At 39.1% G+C, this 20488-nt stretch overlaps 1 protein-coding gene across 5 annotated transcripts in view; it reads left to right on the top strand.

Moving 5' to 3' along the window:
• The window catches only part of ank1b (ankyrin 1, erythrocytic b), a 113037-nt gene that overhangs the window by 69171 nt on the left and 23378 nt on the right, over positions 1-20488 (top strand). For 4 of the 5 annotated variants that reach the window (XM_037545765.1, XM_017718098.2, XM_017718096.2 and 1 more), the window contains exons 8-29: positions 135-233; positions 638-736; positions 1002-1199; positions 1476-1574; positions 4403-4501; positions 6078-6176; positions 6330-6527; positions 7536-7634; positions 7757-7855; positions 8108-8305; positions 8927-9025; positions 9453-9551; positions 12201-12299; positions 12637-12729; positions 12981-13053; positions 14135-14155; positions 14961-15084; positions 16632-16695; positions 16835-16947; positions 17625-17849; positions 18558-18712; positions 18826-19037. In XM_037545765.1, coding sequence (XP_037401662.1) covers positions 135-233; positions 638-736; positions 1002-1199; positions 1476-1574; positions 4403-4501; positions 6078-6176; positions 6330-6527; positions 7536-7634; positions 7757-7855; positions 8108-8305; positions 8927-9025; positions 9453-9551; positions 12201-12299; positions 12637-12729; positions 12981-13053; positions 14135-14155; positions 14961-15084; positions 16632-16695; positions 16835-16947; positions 17625-17849; positions 18558-18712; positions 18826-19037 — 2664 coding nt within the window. The remainder of the gene's footprint in view (positions 1-134; positions 234-637; positions 737-1001; positions 1200-1475; positions 1575-4402; positions 4502-6077; positions 6177-6329; positions 6528-7535; positions 7635-7756; positions 7856-8107; positions 8306-8926; positions 9026-9452; positions 9552-12200; positions 12300-12636; positions 12730-12980; positions 13054-14134; positions 14156-14960; positions 15085-16631; positions 16696-16834; positions 16948-17624; positions 17850-18557; positions 18713-18825; positions 19038-20488) is intronic. The other variant, XM_017718097.2, reaches the window with a different exon arrangement.

Below are 20488 nucleotides of genomic sequence, written 5' to 3'. Positions count from 1 at the left end.
TGGTCCTGTCAAGTTTTGGGTTTCATCATTTGTTTTTATTAGGATTGTTGGACACTAGTAGTCAGTTAACTATAACAGAAACTGAAGGAATTGATTCATTTGTGTCTCTGCCCTCTCTATATGGTCACTCTCAGAATGGCATCACTCCACTGCATATTGCTGCCAGAAGGGGGAATGTGATCATGGTTCGTCTGCTCTTGGACAGGGGGGCTCAGATAGATGCCAGGACGAAGGTACTGTATCCCTTTTTGCTTATGCCTCCAATACTGGGACACACAAGCTTACAGAGAGTTTAATTATCAGATACAGTGTGAAATTTCTGCAAAGCAGACTGCTGGGTTATTTATGTCTAGCTTACAGAGGGTGACCTATTTATCTCCTCCTGGGAGGAAATCAGGTGTTTTCTCATGGTTGAAGCTGGGATTTATACACCAAGTGGTGCATTTTAATGATGGATTACGAAGCTAGGAATGCACGTTTCTTTTTAGCATGACGTCCTGTGAGACTGACCTGTCAGTGAGTAACATACAAAGGCTTTTGCTCCCAAAGAGACTCCAAAAACTAGTGGATGTTTGGAAAAGGACTGCAGTACATTTGTTAATCAGTCTCTTTCTTCATTTCTTTTGTTTCCTTTCAGGATGAGCTGACCCCGCTGCACTGCGCAGCCAGGAATGGCCACGTGCGGGTCATTGAGATCCTCCTGGACCAAGGAGCGCCCATCCAGGCCAAAACTAAGGTGACTCAGTAGTAAAACCATATGTGTCTAACAAGGCCATATGGCCTTGAGAAGATGCAGTGGACTAGTTTTAGGTGCTCCTTATCAACAATTCTGATATACCTGCTATGTTTGGGTTAGTTTCCCAGACAATGATTGCATCCAAATCTGGACTAAATATAGCCAAAATTGTCTCTATTCAACCTGCAAACACCTGATAGATCAGGTTTGCTGACAGAAGATGGTCCACTGATCTGGGCTTTCTCTGCTGTCTCTCCTCCTGCAGAATGGCCTGTCTCCCATCCACATGGCAGCGCAGGGAGATCACATGGACTGCGTGCGGCAGCTATTGCAGTACAACGCTGAGATCGATGACATCACTCTGGACCACCTGACGCCGCTGCATGTGGCAGCGCATTGTGGCCATCACCGCATGGCCAAGGTGTTGCTGGACAAGGGAGCCAAGGCCAATGCTCGAGCCCTGGTCAGTCCTGATCTTTCTCCCTTTGCTCCCTGCTCTTCTCATTTTTCTTTTTCTTAGTTCAATCTGTTATGGCTGGGTTATTAATCTTATTCACAAGTTTTTATTCCAATTAAGCAATGGCATGTCTGATTGCACTTGTTCAATCAGGTGGTCCCAGTAAAATGTGTGCACCTGCTTGATTGGAAAACCCACAGCAACATTAGCCCTTTGTAGGTAAGACCCCTTTATGGTATACTGGTGTGCTGTATGTGATTGCTACCATTTTTGTTTTTTTAGAATGGCTTCACTCCTCTACACATTGCCTGTAAGAAGAACCATATGCGCTCCATGGACCTCCTGCTCAAGCATTCAGCGTCTTTGGAGGCAGTGACTGAGGTATTGCTTATGCTAATGTGACCTCATCCAGATCTGATTTTATTTAGTTTATTAATGTCTATTTTGTCAGAGATCATTAAAAACAATTAACCTCAAAAAACAAGAAAAGAACCTCAGAAAATGAGAAATTTGCACTAGAGTTAGCTAACTAGCTAATTTCTATGTGTTTTCCCTGGGCAAATAAACATGCAGTGACTACAGTTATCTTTGTAGCTGATTAATCTCCTAACAGTACTGAATCAATCTAACGATTGAACTTTGCATCAATTTGTTATTTAATGTTCATCCGGTGCTTATATCTACTATACACATAATGTCTAAAATTTGTATATGATATAATTTCATATTATTTGCATATACAGTACTGTGCAAAAGTCTTAGGCACCGAAGACACATTTTTAAAAAATCTATTTATTTGTGTAGTATGTGTTTAGATTATACATATATATATATATATATATATATATATATATATATATATATATATATATATATATATATATATATATAGCCCAGTATTATATGTAGTTAAAAAGCAACTCCTGGTTTGACCAATCAGTGCTTCATTAAATTGTGCTCATGATGTAATTGATGATATTAACAAGTCTCTGTGGTGGCTGTGAAGGTGTCAAGGAAAAATATGGACTCAAGAAATTCTTGTTACTTTTTATTGATTTTATGTTTATTTGAATTATGAATACGATTTTATTCTAATGTATATTGTGATAAACTCACTGCTGAAGTAAATTGTTTAAAAATTTGCTTAGATGCCTAAAACGTTTGCACAGTACTGTATTTTGTAAAATTCAGAACTATTTTGAAACAGTGTGCTCTGGTCAGTCTTTAGTGAAAAATAAAACTCTTTGGGAATAACCCAGCTCAACATGTTTGGAAAAAGAAGGATTGCACGCATGATCTCAGACATCTTACCCATAGTGAAGTATGGATTAACATCATGATACACTATATTGCCAAAAGTATTCGCTCATCTGCCACACATATGAAATTGAGTGACATCCCATTCTTAATCCATAGGGTTTAATATGATGTCGGCCCACCCTTTGCAGCTTTAAGAGCTTCAACTCTTTTGGGAAGGCTTTCCACAAGGATTAGGAGTGTGTTTATGGGAATTTTTGACCATTCTTCCAGAAGCATTTGTGAGGTCAGACACTGATATTGGACGAGAAGGCCCGTCTCCGTTCTAATTCATCCCAAAGGTGTTCTAGTGGGTTGAGGTCAGGACTCTGTGTAGGCCAAGGAAGTTCTTCCACACCAAACTCAGTCATCCATGTCTTTATGGACCTTGCTTTGTGCACTGGTGCAGTCATGTTGGAACAGGAAGGAGCCATCTACAAACTGTTCCCACACAGTTAGGAGCATGAAATTATCCAAAATTTCTTGGGTCTGCTGAAGCATTAAGAGTTCCTGTCACTGGAACTAAGGGGCTGAGGCCAGCTCCTGAAAAACAACCTCACACCATAATCCCTCCTCCACCAAACACGTGGCACAATGCAGTCAGATAAGTACCGGTCTCCTAGCAACCACCAAACCCACTGCATTCGACGCTTTGCATTGCACTTGGTAATGTAAGGCTTGGATCCAGCTGCTCGGCCATGGAATCCCATTCCATGATACTCTCTACGTACTGATCTTGAGCTAATTTGAAGGCCACATGAAGTTTGGAGGTCTGTAGTGATTGACTCTGCAGGAAGTTGGTGACCTCTGCGCACTATGCGCCTCAGCATCCGCTGACCCCATGCTGTCATTTTACGTGGCCGACCACTTTGTGACTGAGTTGCTATCATTCCCAATTGCTTCCACTTTGTTATACCACTAAGAGTTGATTGTAGCGAGGAAATTTCACAACTGGAATTGTTGCACACATGGCATGTTACTATGGTACCACACTGGAATTCACTGAGCTCCTGAGAGCGACCCATTCTTTCACTAATGTTTGTAGAAGCAGTCTGCATGCCTGGGTGCTTGGTTTTATACACCTGTGGCCATGGAAGTGACTGGAACACCTGAATTCAATGATTTGGGTGGGTGAGTGAATACTTTTGGAAATATATTGTATGAAGTTGTTTCTCTGCGAACAGTACACATTACTAAGGGAAACATGAATGGAACAATGTACTGGGATAAATTAGAGGAGAATTTAATTTCATTATCCAAAAAAATGAATCTGGAGAGAAGATGGCCATTTCAACAAGGCAATAACCGAAACATAACTAAACACTCAAAATAACTAAAAAACAAAAAAAAGAAAGTGAAGATGTTTGCAAGGTCTAGTCAGTCTCCTGATTTCAGTCCCATTGAAAATTTATGGAGGATTTTTTAAATCGAGTCCGTCAGAGGGACACTCGTAGCCATGGGGAACTGAAGACAGTTTGCCAAGAGGAATGTGCCAGAAATTAACCACAGTGCTGCAAAATTACTTCCTACCATAAATGTGTCAAAAGTTTAATCACCAACAGCGGCTATACAATAGAGTACTAATGTTATTAATTTAATTTTGTACACATATCTTTTGCTTAAGAATACATATTTTTATTAATCTTTATAAATATTTGTAGTCAAAAAACATATGTGTAAATTTAAAGCGGATACATGCACAGGAAGTTTATTGAATAACAAAACGAAAAGTGTCTGAATACTTGTTTTCCCTCACGATATACTCAATGGTAATTATTTTCTATGCCATTTGAAAATAAACTGTTGTAAATGCCTTTTGTTGGGATTAGCCCATTTTATTTATTTTAATTGCCTGCAATAAACAAAGGAGTACTGAGCTTTTCTTGACAGATATATTCTATATTCTCTCTCAGTCTGGTCTTACTCCACTCCATGTCGCTTCATTTATGGGGCACCTTAACATAGTGAAGAGCTTGCTGCAGAGAGGAGCTTCCCCTAATGCATCTAACGTGGTGAGTGTGTGATCATTTTTTTGCATCCGGAATGATTACTCTGCTATACACAGGGTTGGAAGGATACAAAAATATTCCATTACAGTTTAAAAAATAAAACAGCAATCAGGTTACAGATTAAAATAGGATGATTACCAGCAGGATTACATTCAAATGCAATCTTTCACTGAAATTAACTCTTTCATAAGTTGTAAGTATTTAAAGAGTTTAATTTGGGGAGAAGGAGGAGGCGCTCCTGCTGCCATTAGAGATTTCTGAAGAATCTCCTGACCTTTTTGTAAGCAAATCTGTAGAAACTGAGTTGGTATTTTATTTTTATTGACATAACTGAGATCTGCAGTGCTTTCCTAAAGATATCTAAATCAGCCGTTTACCATAATTTTCCCCACCAGTTCAGCCAGCTATAAAACAAACTTTTGGTGACTTTAACCCATGAGGTTTAAACTAACAGTTAAAACCTTTAAAACAGTTAAAGGTTGACATGTGAAAATAGGTAACAATTTTAATTATAATCATTTTCTAGTGGTTTAAACTGCTGGGGTCAAAATGACCCCAAGAATAGAAATGTTAGTAGAGGTTAAGATACCAAGAGGGTAAATATGTTAATGTATGTAAATGATCATTATTTGTCACTAAGATGATCTGATCACCCTGTTTTTTGTGTGAAATTAATGCCTTTATAAAACTCATAGAACGTGTTGATTTCTGTGGGCCGCTGAAACCTCTGAGAGCTGATTAGGGAGCATATACAAATTACGATCATCAGAGTTCAAACACAACACTCACAATATGAAACCAAATGAGTCACTACATTCTATATAAAACGGTGCGGTTTTTGTGTTTGGCAGGTGTTAAATTCTTATTAAAAAATCTCTTATTTATTTATAAATCTTTAATTAAAGACAAATAATCCAAAAGTAATGAAAATGAATCCAATTACTTTGCTTTAATATAGTAATCAAATAAATTAGATTAAAGTTACATAATTTTACATTAAGTAAATATACATAATAATACATAATACATACATAAATACATAATACATCATTTTAAAGTTACATAAACAGGTAAACAGTAACCTGTAAAGGAATACAAGTAACCCTCCTAACCCTAAATCTTGGGGTTTACACATGAAATTATTCTTATCACAAAATATACTTGCCTCATCTTTAATAAGTCATGTTATTACAAACAAGTAAAAAAAAACATTGCTACAAAACATTGTTAGGGTTGTTATGGAGAAACAGTTGAATGATTCTTACAATATCTTGAACAAAGCATTTAAGATCAAAGAAAATCATGACTCTAATCATGTAACATGTTTTACTGTTAAAAAATGGAGTTCCATAAACTGGCATAAGTGATATAATGTTCATTTTCCACAGTGCAGTTGTCATAGTTTTGCATTGCAATACTGCAATGTCATGATGCATTCTTTTACCCCTAGGCATTGTACGTGCTTTACAGTCAGTTCCTATGATCTGTTTATTAGTGAGCTAGTGAGCATATTAGTGTTGCTCTGTGGATGTTTAAATACTGCAGTGGTTTTAAGCTGGACCCCTTTCTTTCATTGTAGAAAGTGGAGACTCCTTTGCACATGGCTGCTCGAGCAGGTCACTGTGAAGTGGCTCAGTTTCTGTTGCAGAACTCAGCCCAGGTGGATGCTAAAGCTAAGGTAGGCAAGTGCTAGCACAACAGAGCCATATGGAGGAGAGGATACAGTTACCCAGACACCCAGGCAATCTCAGTTGAATGGTTTGATAACACTTTCTCTTTCTCTCTCTCTCTCTCTCTCTCTCTCTCTCTCTTTCTCTCTGTCTCTCTCCAGGATGATCAGACTCCACTTCACTGCGCAGCACGAATGGGCCATAAGGAGTTGGTGAAGCTGCTGTTGGAACATAAGGCCAGTCCTGACTCAGCCACCACGGCTGGCCATACCCCTCTGCACATTGCTGCCCGGGAGGGACACGCCCAGACCACACGTATTCTCTTAGATGGCAATGCCCAGCAAACCAAGATGACTAAGGTTGGTCCTGTGGTTCTTTTCTCTCCTGTTTTGATTTTGTCTCGTCTTCTGTTGTCCAAAATGCATATTTCAAACACACAGACACTGTTCCTTCTTTCTTTTGTTTTGTGCTTTATAAATATAACTTTCATATCATTTAGTTTTTTCATGTCACTTATCCACACTAAGAGTCTTCAGGTGGCCAAATGTACTGTACGAAAATTTTGAAAGATGCAGTCACTGGGTTCATGTATCTCACAGGAAGTACATGCTAGTCTTCACTCTCACAGCTTGGTAACTTTGTGTAATGGGAAGATCTAGCTAGTGGATGGCCCACAACTTAATTGGGGGTTGGGGGGGATTATAACAATGTATATAACAAAGAGGGGGACAATGCCTTGCTTCTTCCAATTTAATATCCTACAAATTTACCATCTCCACCTTCTGTTTCCTTTGAGTTTTCACAAAACTCCACCACCTTCACCCCATCTGCTCTCTGTTCCTCAGTTCTATTTGTTCTTAATTTTTCTTCATCTTCCAGATTTTCCTTGACTACTACAGTTCCCCTTAACTACCGTGTCTTGATGACATTTTTTGACAGTGGAAATTATGAGCTGGAAGCATTTTGATGCATTTTGATCAGTCTTCCACTACTTTGTATACATAAATTAGCTTCATTTTCATATCCTCAGCCAGCTGCTTAGTATTAGCTGTTGAGTATTAGTGTTAAGGTGAGTCAGAGAAGGTGTCTCTGGAATTGTCTTCAGTTCCTAATGACAATTCTTGACCGGCTTAACCAGTAAGGTCCAATTAATTAATTAAGTTTTTAGGTTTTACAACTGGAAAAGTGTGTAAATGCCAGTTACTTTTTTTTTAATTTACATATAGCGTAGCTGTGCATTAACATTTGCAGTTTTTTACTGTTTTGCTGCAGAATGTTTATTGTGGTGTTATATATATATATAAACAAACATATAACAGTACTTAACCTTACATCCTTGCATTTATTCTGTCTGCGTGTTCGAACAGAAAGGGTTTACTCCCCTTCATGTGGCGTGTAAATATGGGAAGGTGGACGTGGCGGAGCTGCTTCTAGAGAGAGGAGCCAATCCCAACGCAGCAGGCAAGGTAATGCAGTCTCCTGCAGTGACCACAACATAGAGCACATTTCTCTCCTCAGTGTGTATGATGTGCAATGTGTGTGTGAAGGATGGCACTAACTGACTGAGAGCATTTGTCTCTACTCGCAGAATGGACTGACCCCTTTGCATGTAGCTGTCCATCACAACAACCTGGATGTGGTCAGGCTGCTGGTCAGCAAGGGTGGCTCTCCGCACAGCACTGCCCGAGTAAGATACTCTCTCTTATTGTCGCTGTTAAAGACATACATCTCCACAATGGTAACTTTACAAGGGAAGCTAAGCTTAACTAAAATAAGTTAATGTACCAAGATTTTATTTCAAGTGATTGTAGACCATTTTTATTGTTCGATTCGTCATGAAACACAGTTTGTTTCACTTCCTCACATTCACCCATAGTTGTTTAATAAATGACTACAAGCTCTCTCCATCTCTCTCTCCCTGTCTGATCTTCTTTTGCAGAATGGTTACACTCCTCTGCACATTGCGGCTAAGCAGAATCAGCTGGAGGTGGCCAGCAGTCTGCTGCAGTGTGGAGCCAGTACCAACGCTGAGTCCCTGCAGGGGGTCACGCCACTACACCTGGCCGCTCAGGAGGGACGACCCGACATGGTCGCTCTCCTCATCTCCAAGCAGGCCAACGTCAACCTGGGAAACAAGGTCTCTCCACACTTTCGGACTTCTCACCATTACACAGGGCAGGGTTAACATTGAGGAAGAGGGAATGGTCATCTTCAGTACTGGTGAAATTTCTGCACTACTTATTTTATATCTATAGTTTAAGTAATGGTGCAGCATAAATTCAATTGTATGCTATTTTATCCTTACCACATATGTAATTAATCAGCTAAGGGCAATACGTAAAGAATACTATCTACATTTTATTACAAAGTAAACATATTTAAGCCTGCTTAACTGTAATTAGTATTAACGCCATTTGAAATTTTTAAATAAAATCATTGTAGTTTTTGCTAAATCTGTTTTGTCTATTTCAACTTACTGAATCTCAGAAAAACTAAATATTGTGATGCATATCATGTATTATGAAAATATCATCGTATCATGATATCATATTTTATAGCCACATTACCCACCCCTAAGCTGAAGCAGTTTTGATATCTGAGCTTTAGTTTTGTTACAAAGCTGATGCAGCTTTTGAGTAACAGAACCTTGCATAAGTTAGCGTTGTGCATGCATGTATACACATAGCATGTGCCTTGCTTCAGTAGTTCTCTGTACTTCTGTTGCTTGACTAGTAAAGCAGTATTTCTGTGTGTTTAGAATGGCCTGACCCCTCTGCACCTGGTGGCACAGGAGGGACACGTGGGCATCGCAGACATGCTGGTGAAGCAGGGCGCCTCAGTTTATGCAGCCTCAAGGGTAAACATGCACATGCCTCTGAAAACCTGTACTGCAAGAGTGGTGTTGGTCAGGAAGTCCCACTGAGTGAGTGGGCAAGCTGCTTTTAATGAGTCTCACTGAAATTTCAAGTTGATGACGAAGCAGGAGTAGCTCAGCTTTGACCTTTGACCCTTTATCACGCATGTTCTCCTCCCCTGGTGGATTGCCCTGTTTCTCAATCGATGCTCTGAAAATAGAAGCCAGGCTTCAGGCACTGTCATACCAGACGACATTGACTTTCTCTCCTCCCACGTCTCCAGAGAGCGTGAAAAGTGGATGCTCAAATTCCAGTTTTTTTATTTTGTTCATTGGTGTTCCTCCTTTTTTCCCTCCCTCTCTCTCTCTCTCTCTCTCTCTCTCCCGTTGTCTCATTAACTAACACTCCTTTTCCTTCTCTTTCTTTCAGATGGGATACACACCCTTACATGTGGCGTGTCACTATGGCAACATAAAGATGGTGAAGTTCCTTTTGCAACAGCAAGCCCACGTAAACAGTAAGACCAGAGTAAGTTTGAAACCTTACACCAGCATATACCAAGAGCTGAATTAATTAACAGCATGCTGGTTAAATGAAAATTCCACCAAATATTCAAAACTGCATAATTCAGCAGCTGAGATTTAAATAAAGTCATTCAGAGTGGTTTGATGTGACATGATTCATTGTATAAAACTTTAGACTCAGATCTGTAGACTCTGATTTCTTTACAGTGGTGGTGATAGGGGATGAGGGATCAGAATGCCTACAACACAAATATAGCCATTTTATTTACTATGCAAAACAACCAGTGAACCTACAAACTTTTTTTGTAATTGTGATACTGGTAAAAATTGTAAATCCAATATAATATATTTTTAATTGGGCACTTTTCTGTCTTACAGCATCCTTCATGTACCTCTCTGCCATGAATGGATTTAAAAATATCCATCCTAGGCCAAAGCCTAAAACTGTCATCGCTATCTGAGGTATCATGCAAGTTATAATGATTTCAGTTTTAGCTTTTAGAGGCATTGGACATCTGGTTCCAGTCACCACCACTGTGAACAATTCTGACTTTAGTTCTGAGGTTACCCTATTAGAAATAAACAGCATAGACCAGCAAAACCAGCTTGTGTTGTGATTTGGATGCTGGTATGTTGGTCAGCAGCAATGGAAGTTGATATGCTGATCACCAGCAAAACCAGTATATTGCTGCTCAGAACAAAATTGCATTACTTTCAAAATGACATTAGAGTGGAAGGAAAAAACATGCTTACTCTTAATGTAATTCAGACTTCATGTAATCAGACTGTTTTACAAATAATTCTGGGCTATTCCTTTTGGTCCATTATCATGAAATTTACACACAATGTAAAGACTGGCTTTTTAAAATTATGTTAAAAACTGAAAAAATGGAGATATGAGGTTTTGTTCTGACAGTAGCAATATGTTACGTATTGTGCTGGAAAGGATGGTCAACCAGCATGACCATGTACTTGACCACCATAAACCAGCTTAGACTAGCATGGATTGCATGCTGGCCTGTGCCCGTTTTTCAGTAGAATGGAACATTTCACATCACTAACCTCTGAATGACTGTTTACACCTTGACCATTTAATTATGCAGAAATTTTGAAAAGTAAAAAAAAAACCTTTTTGTTCTATAGAATTAGGAACAGAGTAAAAAATTAAATATCTGTTATTTCATCAGTTATTCTGTACAGAATGTTTGTGCTCTACTGTAATTTATCTGTATTTCCAAGCGTGCTGGGTATTTTAACTGTTGCCTCACAGTTTGTAACACAGCGAAGGGTTCGCTAGTAAATCAAGATTAGAAAAGAGAAAACTGCACCGTCATTGTGAGAGAGTACCTGTATCCACCTACAGTGAAGAAAGCAAATATGTTAACAATTTAAACATACAATATTGATAAACCTAAAAATAGCTAGAGTTAATTAAAGCGTAATTAAAATAGCTATCAAATAAGGAACAGTGATATTTTGATGCTAATTCTTAATGCTAACTTAACCTGTGTCAGCATGTGCTAAAGTTTCCCTGAATTGTTAATGTTTTTCTAATAAACAGTGGCTGGTTAGCTATTTAGGTGTATTTACACTTATCTTGTATTTGTTATATTGTTATATTGCATTATTCATGTTCCTTGGATATTTTTATCTGTCATTCCATACGTGAAGTCCGATTTTTGCCGGTGGCCCAGTTGGGCCTCTCTTTCTTTCTAGAAGCTGAGGCCATAATAACAAAAACCAGCCATACCATAAGATGTTTTCTCGTGGGAATGTATATGTTGAAGGGAGAGTTGAGGCCCTAGCTGCCTAGCTGCCTTGTCAGCTGTAAGAATAAGCTTTTCCAGATGTTTTCACATGTTAATGTATGATGTGCGTTATGAGTGTGCGCAAATTTTGTTTAAAAAGCTGAACCATCTTGGACTTGAAGGAGATTCCACATTGGCTTCTGGGTCTCTGCAACAAGGGCTTTTAGCGCTATCTTTTAATTTGAAATAAAGTTGTTCATGTTTTAAATTCAGATAGTGTCTACAGAGCTTTCATCATCCCACCTACACAACTGAGAATAAACAGCACTATCATGAGGAATAGTGAACATCTCTTAGTAAAGAAGTAGTGTGCTTTATAAAACATGGTTCTTTAACTTACCGCAAGTTATGTGGAGGCAAATAATGAAAAAAGAAAGTCAAGCTTTGTTTTTATTAGTTATGATGGAGATTTGACCTCTAATAATGTATTTAGCACGGAGTAAAAACGGTTAGAAATGCAAAAAGATAGTAAAAGTGTCATTAATGAGGAATTCTTGTGGAGGTAAACACAAGATACACTCTCACAGAATCTTGAGCTAAACAACATTTACATAGTTATTACAGGCAAATTTATGGAGTGGTTATCTTGCATATGCAATGTAATTATCAGTAATTTGAGTGCCAAAATCTTTACCTTTATATTTACATGTACTGTTTATAGTATATACTACACTTATGGCCAGAAAAGTAGCCTAATGTTTTTCTTACTACATGTGATGTGTTTTTGCTGTTATTTGCTTAGCAGGTTGAGTGGAGACATTTCTGTGAAGTGCATTGATGTTCGCAAGCACTGAAACCACTTACCCCTGATGCACTTTATCTTTCTCTTTCACTCCCTCTCTCAGGTGGGCTACACACCTCTTCATCAGGCAGCTCAGCAGGGTCATACGGATATTGTCACTCTGCTCCTGAAACACGGTGCCCTCCCCAATGAGATCACGACTGTATGAACCCTCTTCAATCATTCTGTCCTTCTGTATTCTCTCATACAGACCCTTTCAAGCCTGACTCACCCTTAATACATTTTATTAAAGGGCTCATATCATGGTAAACTGAATTTGCCTCACTGTTTTGAAATAATATGATACTGTGGTTTTGCATCAGTGTGGAGGCTTCAGTATTAAATGTGTGATCCCCAAGTGAGTGAGGACTTTGATCCCATTTAGTGCCACTGTGAATTTTTGTTAGAGACAGTTCTATTGTGTCTGAGTGTACGTGTGTGTGTGTGTGTGTGTGTGTGTGTGTGTGTGTGTGTGTGTATGTGTGTATTATCCCTGGCAGAACGGAACCTCACCCCTGGGCATCGCTAAGCGGCTAGGCTATATCTCTGTCATTGATGTGCTCAAACTGGTGACTGAGGAATCCGTGTCCATGGTGAGAGACTACTCCGAATACATATGCACCTCAGGCTTGTTATGCGATTGTTATCTGAAAGGTCCCTTCAAAAGTCGGCTGATGTATGGCTTTGGCATTATCTCTGCATATCTCTGTTGATCCTTTCCTCTCCTCTCAGTCTTTGGCATTTACACGCTGCTTTGTGTTTCGTATTTCTCTCACCATTCCTCCCTCTCTCTCTCTCTCACTCTCTCTCTCTCTCTCTCTCTCTCTCTGTCCTTGCTTCTCAGATCACCACAGAGAAGCATCGTATGAGTTTCCCAGAGACGGTGGATGAGATCCTGGATGTGTCAGAGGATGAAGGTAGGTATTGCTGACTCAGTTGGGCTTAAGCTCACAGGATAACTGCAGGAAAGTGTCATATTAAAGCAGTGCTTTTCCTTAGCACCACAGCCACACTGAGGCTGAAAAAAGGTCTCTCACAGAGGATTCTGAGGAAAAAATTAAACCTGCGTGTTGTCGCCGTTGTTAAAAAAATTGCATCACCAAATTGTTAACTTTAGGAGAAGACAAACTTTACTGAAGTGCAATATATATCAGTAAAGTATAAAGAATGGTATTTTTTCTTTTCTGTTACCAATACCAATATTGAAAACTTGAGGATCGACTGACACTGATACTGATTCAATGTATGTTCTTTATAAATTAGTGTACTTTAAAATCTTTAACTAAAGCATTTCACTTAAGATTAGCAACTAATGCTACATTCAGAATGCAGGTAAACCAAGTCTGGTTCTGTCATTCATATTGTCTTTTCAGAATGGCCTATATCTGACATGAACAGATCATGCTCAAGAATTGACCCACAAGCACAAAAGAACTCCACTTCACCTGGCAGATTCAACACAGCCGTCCTTTGTCATTCTTTAAGATTAGTCGACTCCTTTAGATTCAAGGTGATTCAGTGTGTCATATATGAAGAAAAATATTATAAATTCTTGCAGTGTGAGTATAGCCTAAAAGCATACTATCATGCTGAACTGCTCAAAAACTCTGCTACCCCACAGCAAGAAACACAGTTAACACCACAGTGTTAGTGTATGATATTTCAAGCAAGTTTTGTTACAGAATCAAATTAATTCTTTTCACCCTGTGATGTCAGATCCAGCATTTTCTGCTGATATCACTGGTAGTGTTGTGCCATCTTTAGTAATATAACAAGATTTCATTATAAGTCATTTTGAACCACTTCTACTGGTTCATTGATTGCAAAAATATTTACACAGTGTATAGGGCACATGTGGTATGTATAAAAAAACCTCTCAAATAATGGAATTATATGTTTTTGAAATGGCAATGATGAATTCTAAACCAGGCATACAGTATCACTGTTTGTTATGCTAGAGATCTATCCTGAACCAAGCTCTCTCCATCTCTTCTCCAGGAGTTACGCAGCTTACATTAGGTAGGAGCGTCTCCCTCTCTCTCTGCCTTGGTTGTCCGGTTGTCGGTCGTTCGTGAATGTGTGCCTCCATCTCAAGTGCTCTCATTCTGTGTGACGCTGGTTTTATCTGCTGTGTTTTGGGATCTATCGCTCGGTTGTACAACGATGTTGTCGGCTCTTCATCACCATGTGGTCATGACCTGCTTTTTTTCCTTTATCAGTACTAACATTTGTTTGTGGGGGCCATCATTCACAGGATTAAGTGTAAATGTTTATTTGAAGAGGGGTTTCTCTGTGTCTCATCGCTGCAGGACTGTAAATTGACTAATCACTGAATAACAAATTAATTGACTAATGATCATCATTTGACTCAGCAGAGAACTTCTAGGAAATGGCAGTGTACTCACCGTTGAACCCTCATGATTAACTCCTCCAATAACAGGAACAAATCTTTCTTGAATGCAGAAGAAGCACGTGAGGTCACTTCTCTCCTGGGCATGCTCGCCAACGTAACTGTAACGATGCCATACAGTCTGACCGGGTGTCTTGATTTCTTCCATGTTTTCCATTGGCTCTGTATGATTTCATTGCTTGGACGGCACTGAAGTTGGTTATGTGTGCTTGTGTCTGAAAGATGGTGAATGATGAAATCTGAGTGATAGCGAATGACAGTCAAACTCTGCTTAAGCCATGACTTTCACATCTCTCTTTCTTTCTTACTACTCTCCTCCTGTTCCTCCGTCTTCTTTCCTCTTTCCCTGAACCCTTTCATTCTTTTTCATCTCTCATTCTTTTGAGGCATGACGTCTGCCTGTTCTATGTGTAGGTGATGAGTTGCTGGGGATGGATGGTGCTCGCTACCTGAAGCTGGACGACCTGAAGGATCAGGATGATGACTTTCTTTCACCAAAGAAGACTCTGCGAGACTTTGAGAGTGGACTGGGCACAACGTAAGCCTTGAATCAGGCATCAGAACAGCTAAAAGACCTTTATAATGGTTATGGAAATCTAACACTGTGATATTTCTTGCGCTACCATTCCAAAGTTTCCAATAATATAAAAAACAGTTTTTAAAAATGCAGAGATGTGCAAATCATTAAAACCCTATATTTTTCCAAACATAGTACAGAGACAAGATGTAAAATGGTGAACTTGAGAAATGTTACTGTTTTTTTATTTTAATATTTGCCCGTTTTGAATTTGATGCCAACAACACATTCCAACAAAGTTGGGATGGGGGACCAAAAGGCTGGTAAAGTTGTGAAATGCTAAGAAAACATCTGGTAGTTGATTGACAACAGGTCAGTAACATGACTGGGTATAAAGAGCATCTTTATATATAAGAGCAGAGAGGTGGAGTCTTTCAGAAATAAAGATGAGGAGGGGGTCACCACTCTGTGATAGACTGCACCATCAAATAGTGCAACAATTCAAGAAGAACGTTTCTCAACATAAAATAGCAAAGAGCTTTTCATCATCTACGGTACATAATATCAGTAAAAGACTCAGAGAATCTGGAGAAATCTCTGTATGTGAGGGATGATGCCAAAAAACAGTATTTGCTGGCTCTGATCTTTGGGCCCTCAGGCAGCACTGCATTAAAAACAGACATGATTCTGTAGTGAAAATCACTGCATATGCTCAGAAACACTTCTGAAAACCACTGTCTGTGAAAACAGTTCATCACTGCATCCACAAATGCAAGTTAAAACTCTTAAACATAAAGAAGAAACCAAATATAAACAGGATCCAGAAACGCTGCCACCTTCTCTGGGCCTGAGCTCATTTATAATGGACTGAGGGGAAGTGGAAAAGTGTCCTGTGGTCAGACAAATCAACATTGGGCTGAAGACCACTCAGCTTGTTATCAGTGCACAGTACAAAAGCCAGTATTCATGATGGTTTAGGGGGGCGTTAGTGCACATGGCATGGGTGACGTGCTCATCTGTGAAGGCGCCATCAATGCTGAATGATATATACATGTTTTGGCAAAATATGCTGCCATACATATGACGTCTTTTTCAGGGAAGGCCTTGATTATTTCAGAAAGACAATGTAAAACCACAGCTGAATTGCTCCGTATTAAATAGTCCGGGTGCTAAACTAAGCGGCTTAGAAAATGGATGGATGGATGGATGGATGGGTGCTAAACTGACCTGCCTGCAGTCCAGATCGGTCACTACTGAGAACATTTGGCATTATGAAATGAAAAATAGGACAAATGAGCCCCTGAATTGATGAGCAGCTGAAATCCTGAATCAAACAAGAACAGAAAACGTTTCACTTTCTAAACTACAGCAGCGTTTCCTCAGTTCCCAAACACTTACAGAGTGCTGTTAAAGAAGAGGTGATGTAAGCGATAGACACGCCCCCGTCCCAACTTTTTTTATTATTTTAAATTGTGGTGTTTATTAATTTATTGTTAATATCTGAGTTGACATGTATCAGTATCAGAGACAACAGTTGCATCAATTATCATCTCTTTGCTTCTCCTCAGACCGTACTCACCTGCTATTCCCAGAATTCCATGTGTATCTCCAGAGACTGTCATGCTGGACCAGGTGCTGGTTTGTAGATTTTTTCAGCATTAATATCAAATGACACTTTCCTTTTACTCTCTTTCTCACAAGACCATGTTTTGTGATCTTTTTGTGTGTTCATGGGTGTGTATGTAATATGTGGTGTCTTGTATGTCTGCAGCATACTCCTGTCCCTCTGCCTAAAGAATATGATGAGGACTCTCTGATCCCCAGTAGTCCAGCCACAGAAACCTCAGACAACGTTAGCCCAGTGGCCAGCCCCATCCACACTGGGTCAGTGGACAGTCGTACAGGCACCAGCGGCAGGCTCTGCTAATATGTGCCTTGTTTGCCCAAACACTTCTAAAAATCTAATTGTAAACATTTTCTCCATTTAGTTTAGCATCTTGCAAAATGCATGCCTACATCATCACCTATTTTCCTCAAATAAAAAGTAAGACAACAATCTGGTTTCAAGACAGTTGCTACTACTGTTTTTATCTGCAGAGTACTTTTGTCCATTTATATAAATCGTGTATTTGAGATTACCATTGAAATTAAATTAATAAATGTTAGCTTCTCACTTTTTCACAGTACTGTAGTTTGAGGCAGCTACGCAATAATTTAGGCAATCAGTGTGAACAGTGCTAATTGGAAGGGTATATGCTTTCGTTGATTCCATTGTTAGCTGCATTAGCCTCATAGTACTAGTGCAGAACTAAAGAAGCAAACCTCAGACACCAGTGGTGTCTTGGATGATCAGCTATTTGGGGTGAAGGGAAAACGTTTTCTTTTGCCTTTTCTTTAAGAATTTGAATAGCTTGTTAAATGGATTTGACTGTGTGTGACATATGTATGTTTTGTTCACATTTGACCTATTTACCTCCTATTCATTGCCATTCAGTCATTGCATGTGATAATTTAGACAGGTTTGCTATACAGTACTTAATGGATTGCTTCTTCTTTGTCAGGTTTCTGGTCAGTTTCATGGTAGACGCGAGGGGTGGGTCCATGCGTGGCAGCAGACACAATGGATTACGAGTGATCATTCCCCCACGCACCTGTGCTGCACCCACACGAATTACCTGCCGTCTGGTCAAACCACAGAAACTAACGACCCCTCCTCCTCTGGTGGAGGGAGAGGGCCTCGCCTCTCGCATTATCTCACTGGGGCCCTCCAGCATGCAGTTCTTGGGGTGAGCCTAACCTCATGATCCTGTAGAACCAGATTAATTTTTGCTCTGCATCTTCTTCTTGAACCTTAGGCTTATTATTAATTTATTGTTCAGTTAGTAGTATACTATACTATACTATAAATCTAATATCTAATTCTTTCAATTAAGTGTATGAGCGCTTTAAGGTAAAAAGAACAAACTGATCATTACTAAGGAAGCAACAAATGCATCAAAATGCTTTAAAGGCTCCATGTCAAGAAAAGCATCCCTAAAAACTTTGAAAGTTGCCATCTACATAAATACTACTTGATCGTATATGCAGACTGTCAATGTTATGCTGGATATCATTCAGAATTCTTCAGTACTGATACTGATGTCTTGACTTAGATACTGATTCTTGAGAGATTTTATTGATACGTTCTTCTCAACTTCAAACCAAAAGTGGGTGGGAAGTGTGTGTATTTACTAATAGAAATGAATTGTGGACTAATCAAGAAGAGCTGGCATTTATGATATGCATAACGAATGAGATTTAGACAGCCACTTGGTCCAGATTTTGGACCAAGCATGCTTAATGGCTTATATATTACATAAGTAAAAAAATGGTATTGAATGACACCAGTATTTGTAAGCAATTTAATTTGAATTTAATGCAGATGGTTCAGCAGCGTGTGCCTTGTTTTGCTGTAGGTTGTGGTGCTGTACTTTAGTCTTGACACTGTGTTTCAGGCCAGTGATCGTGGAGATTCCTCACTTTGCTTCTTTGGGGAGAGGTGATCGAGAACTTGTGGTCCTGCGCAGTGAGAATGGCTCAGTTTGGAAGGAGCATCGCAACCGCTACGGTGACGATGTGCTGGAGACCATTCTCAATGGCATGGATGAAGGTGAATCTCTACACCAGCAATGCGACTCACAGCACATTCCCTGAAGTGTAATGCTGAATTAAACTTTTACTGGACAAAAGACTGGGATACCATCCTCAAATGTTCTTTTTCAGATCTGGAAAGTCAGGAAGAGCTGGAGAAGAAAAGAATCCGTCGGATCATCTCAACAGACTTCCCCCTTTACTTTGCGGTGGTGTCACGTGTCCAGCAGGAGAGTGATTTGATTGGTCCAGAAGGAGGTCAGCTGATCAGTAAGCTGGTCCCCCAAGTCCAGGCTATTTTCCCTGAGACGGCTGTTACCAAGCGAGTGCGGCTAGGCCTGCAGGTGAGAAAGAGACCCAGCACAACTACCCTATATGTCTAAAGACTTGTGGAGGCCTGCTCATCCAACTTTTGAAATCAAGGGTATGAATGAGGGCTGGGTGATCAGTCAAATTTTTTTTTCAATTACAATTTAGGCTTCCAAACATTATGAAAAACAGGATAATTGAGATAAAGTAATTATTGAGCCACATTTAATTTTGCTATGATGCTCTCCATTCTTTCAATAGGGGGTCGCAAGATAATATGCGCTGTATACTGAATACAGTTAGATTTCATGGTATAAAATGCATGACAGTGGATAATGGCAATGGCCATTCCACAAGCTCTTGTGTTTCTGAGAGGGTAAGAATTACCAATAATTTAATAAGTAACATAAATAAATTGGAAAGTTATGTTAGCATTCTCTTCTAATTCTGTATCAAAAATACTGTATATATCTCATGAAATGCATAATGTCAATAATCCAAAGTCAATGAGTAATCTTGCTAAATAACTGTGATCTCTCTCTCTATATATATAATTATATTTATATAAAATAATAATATATTATATCTAGTATGTCTTGTGAGAGCAGCATATGTAAAGATAAGTATGCAGAGTAAACTTGTGCAGTAATTGGTGCAAATATGAATAGTGCAGTAATAGACTGTGCAAATATAAATAGTGCAGTAATACTAGGATATAAAGTACAATACAATGCAGTGAGTGCAAAGATGCAGTTAAAGTCATGGTGTGGGGTTCAGCAGGGTCACAGCCTCAGGGAAGAAGTTCTTCCTGAGCCTGCTGGTGCAGGAGCGGAGGCTTCTGTAATGCCTACCAGATGGGAGGAGGCTAAAAAGTCCATGGCTAGGATGAGAAACGTCCTTGATGATTTTGTGTATAGGTAATTATGTTGGGAGGGGCTATTTTACTTTGTATTTCGGAACCATTTAGCAGACTAGCTGACAATTATCTTTGCACAGTTTGTCTAATATTTCTTTTTGGTTGCATACTATTATTTAGCTCATATTTTTGTTTGTCTGTTTTTTTTGTACATTCTATGCTGAATAGGACAATGTTCAATGGACGCAAATGCTTTTTAATTTGCTTTGTTCATTTCCATTGATATAGTATGTCTGCTTGTGTTTTCATTTTCCCCTTCATTTCCTCCATTAAACAGCTATGCTGTCAGAACATGATGAAAATAAATGACAATGAGGAAGAAAAACTAATTCAGTTTAATTACTGTGCATTTTTTTAATATTGCATATTACTTTCCTCATTGGTATAATAATATGACTCACAGAGAATTTAAATACGTGTTTTTGTATTCTGTCATTAACTCTTTTTTCCCCATATTTGCTGCCATATTCATTTGCACTAATTAGCCTTTCTCCTTATCATTTTCTCTTCTCTTCTCTTCTCTTCTCTTCTCTTCTCTTCTCTTCTCTTCTCTTCTCTTCTCTTCTCTTC

Source organism: Pygocentrus nattereri, chromosome 16 (assembly GCF_015220715.1).
Source record: "Pygocentrus nattereri isolate fPygNat1 chromosome 16, fPygNat1.pri, whole genome shotgun sequence".
In the NCBI taxonomy this organism is placed as follows: Eukaryota; Metazoa; Chordata; class Actinopteri; order Characiformes; family Serrasalmidae; genus Pygocentrus; species Pygocentrus nattereri.
The sequence above is the reverse complement of the archived record's forward strand: the minus strand, read 5'-3'. Positions and strand labels throughout refer to the sequence as shown.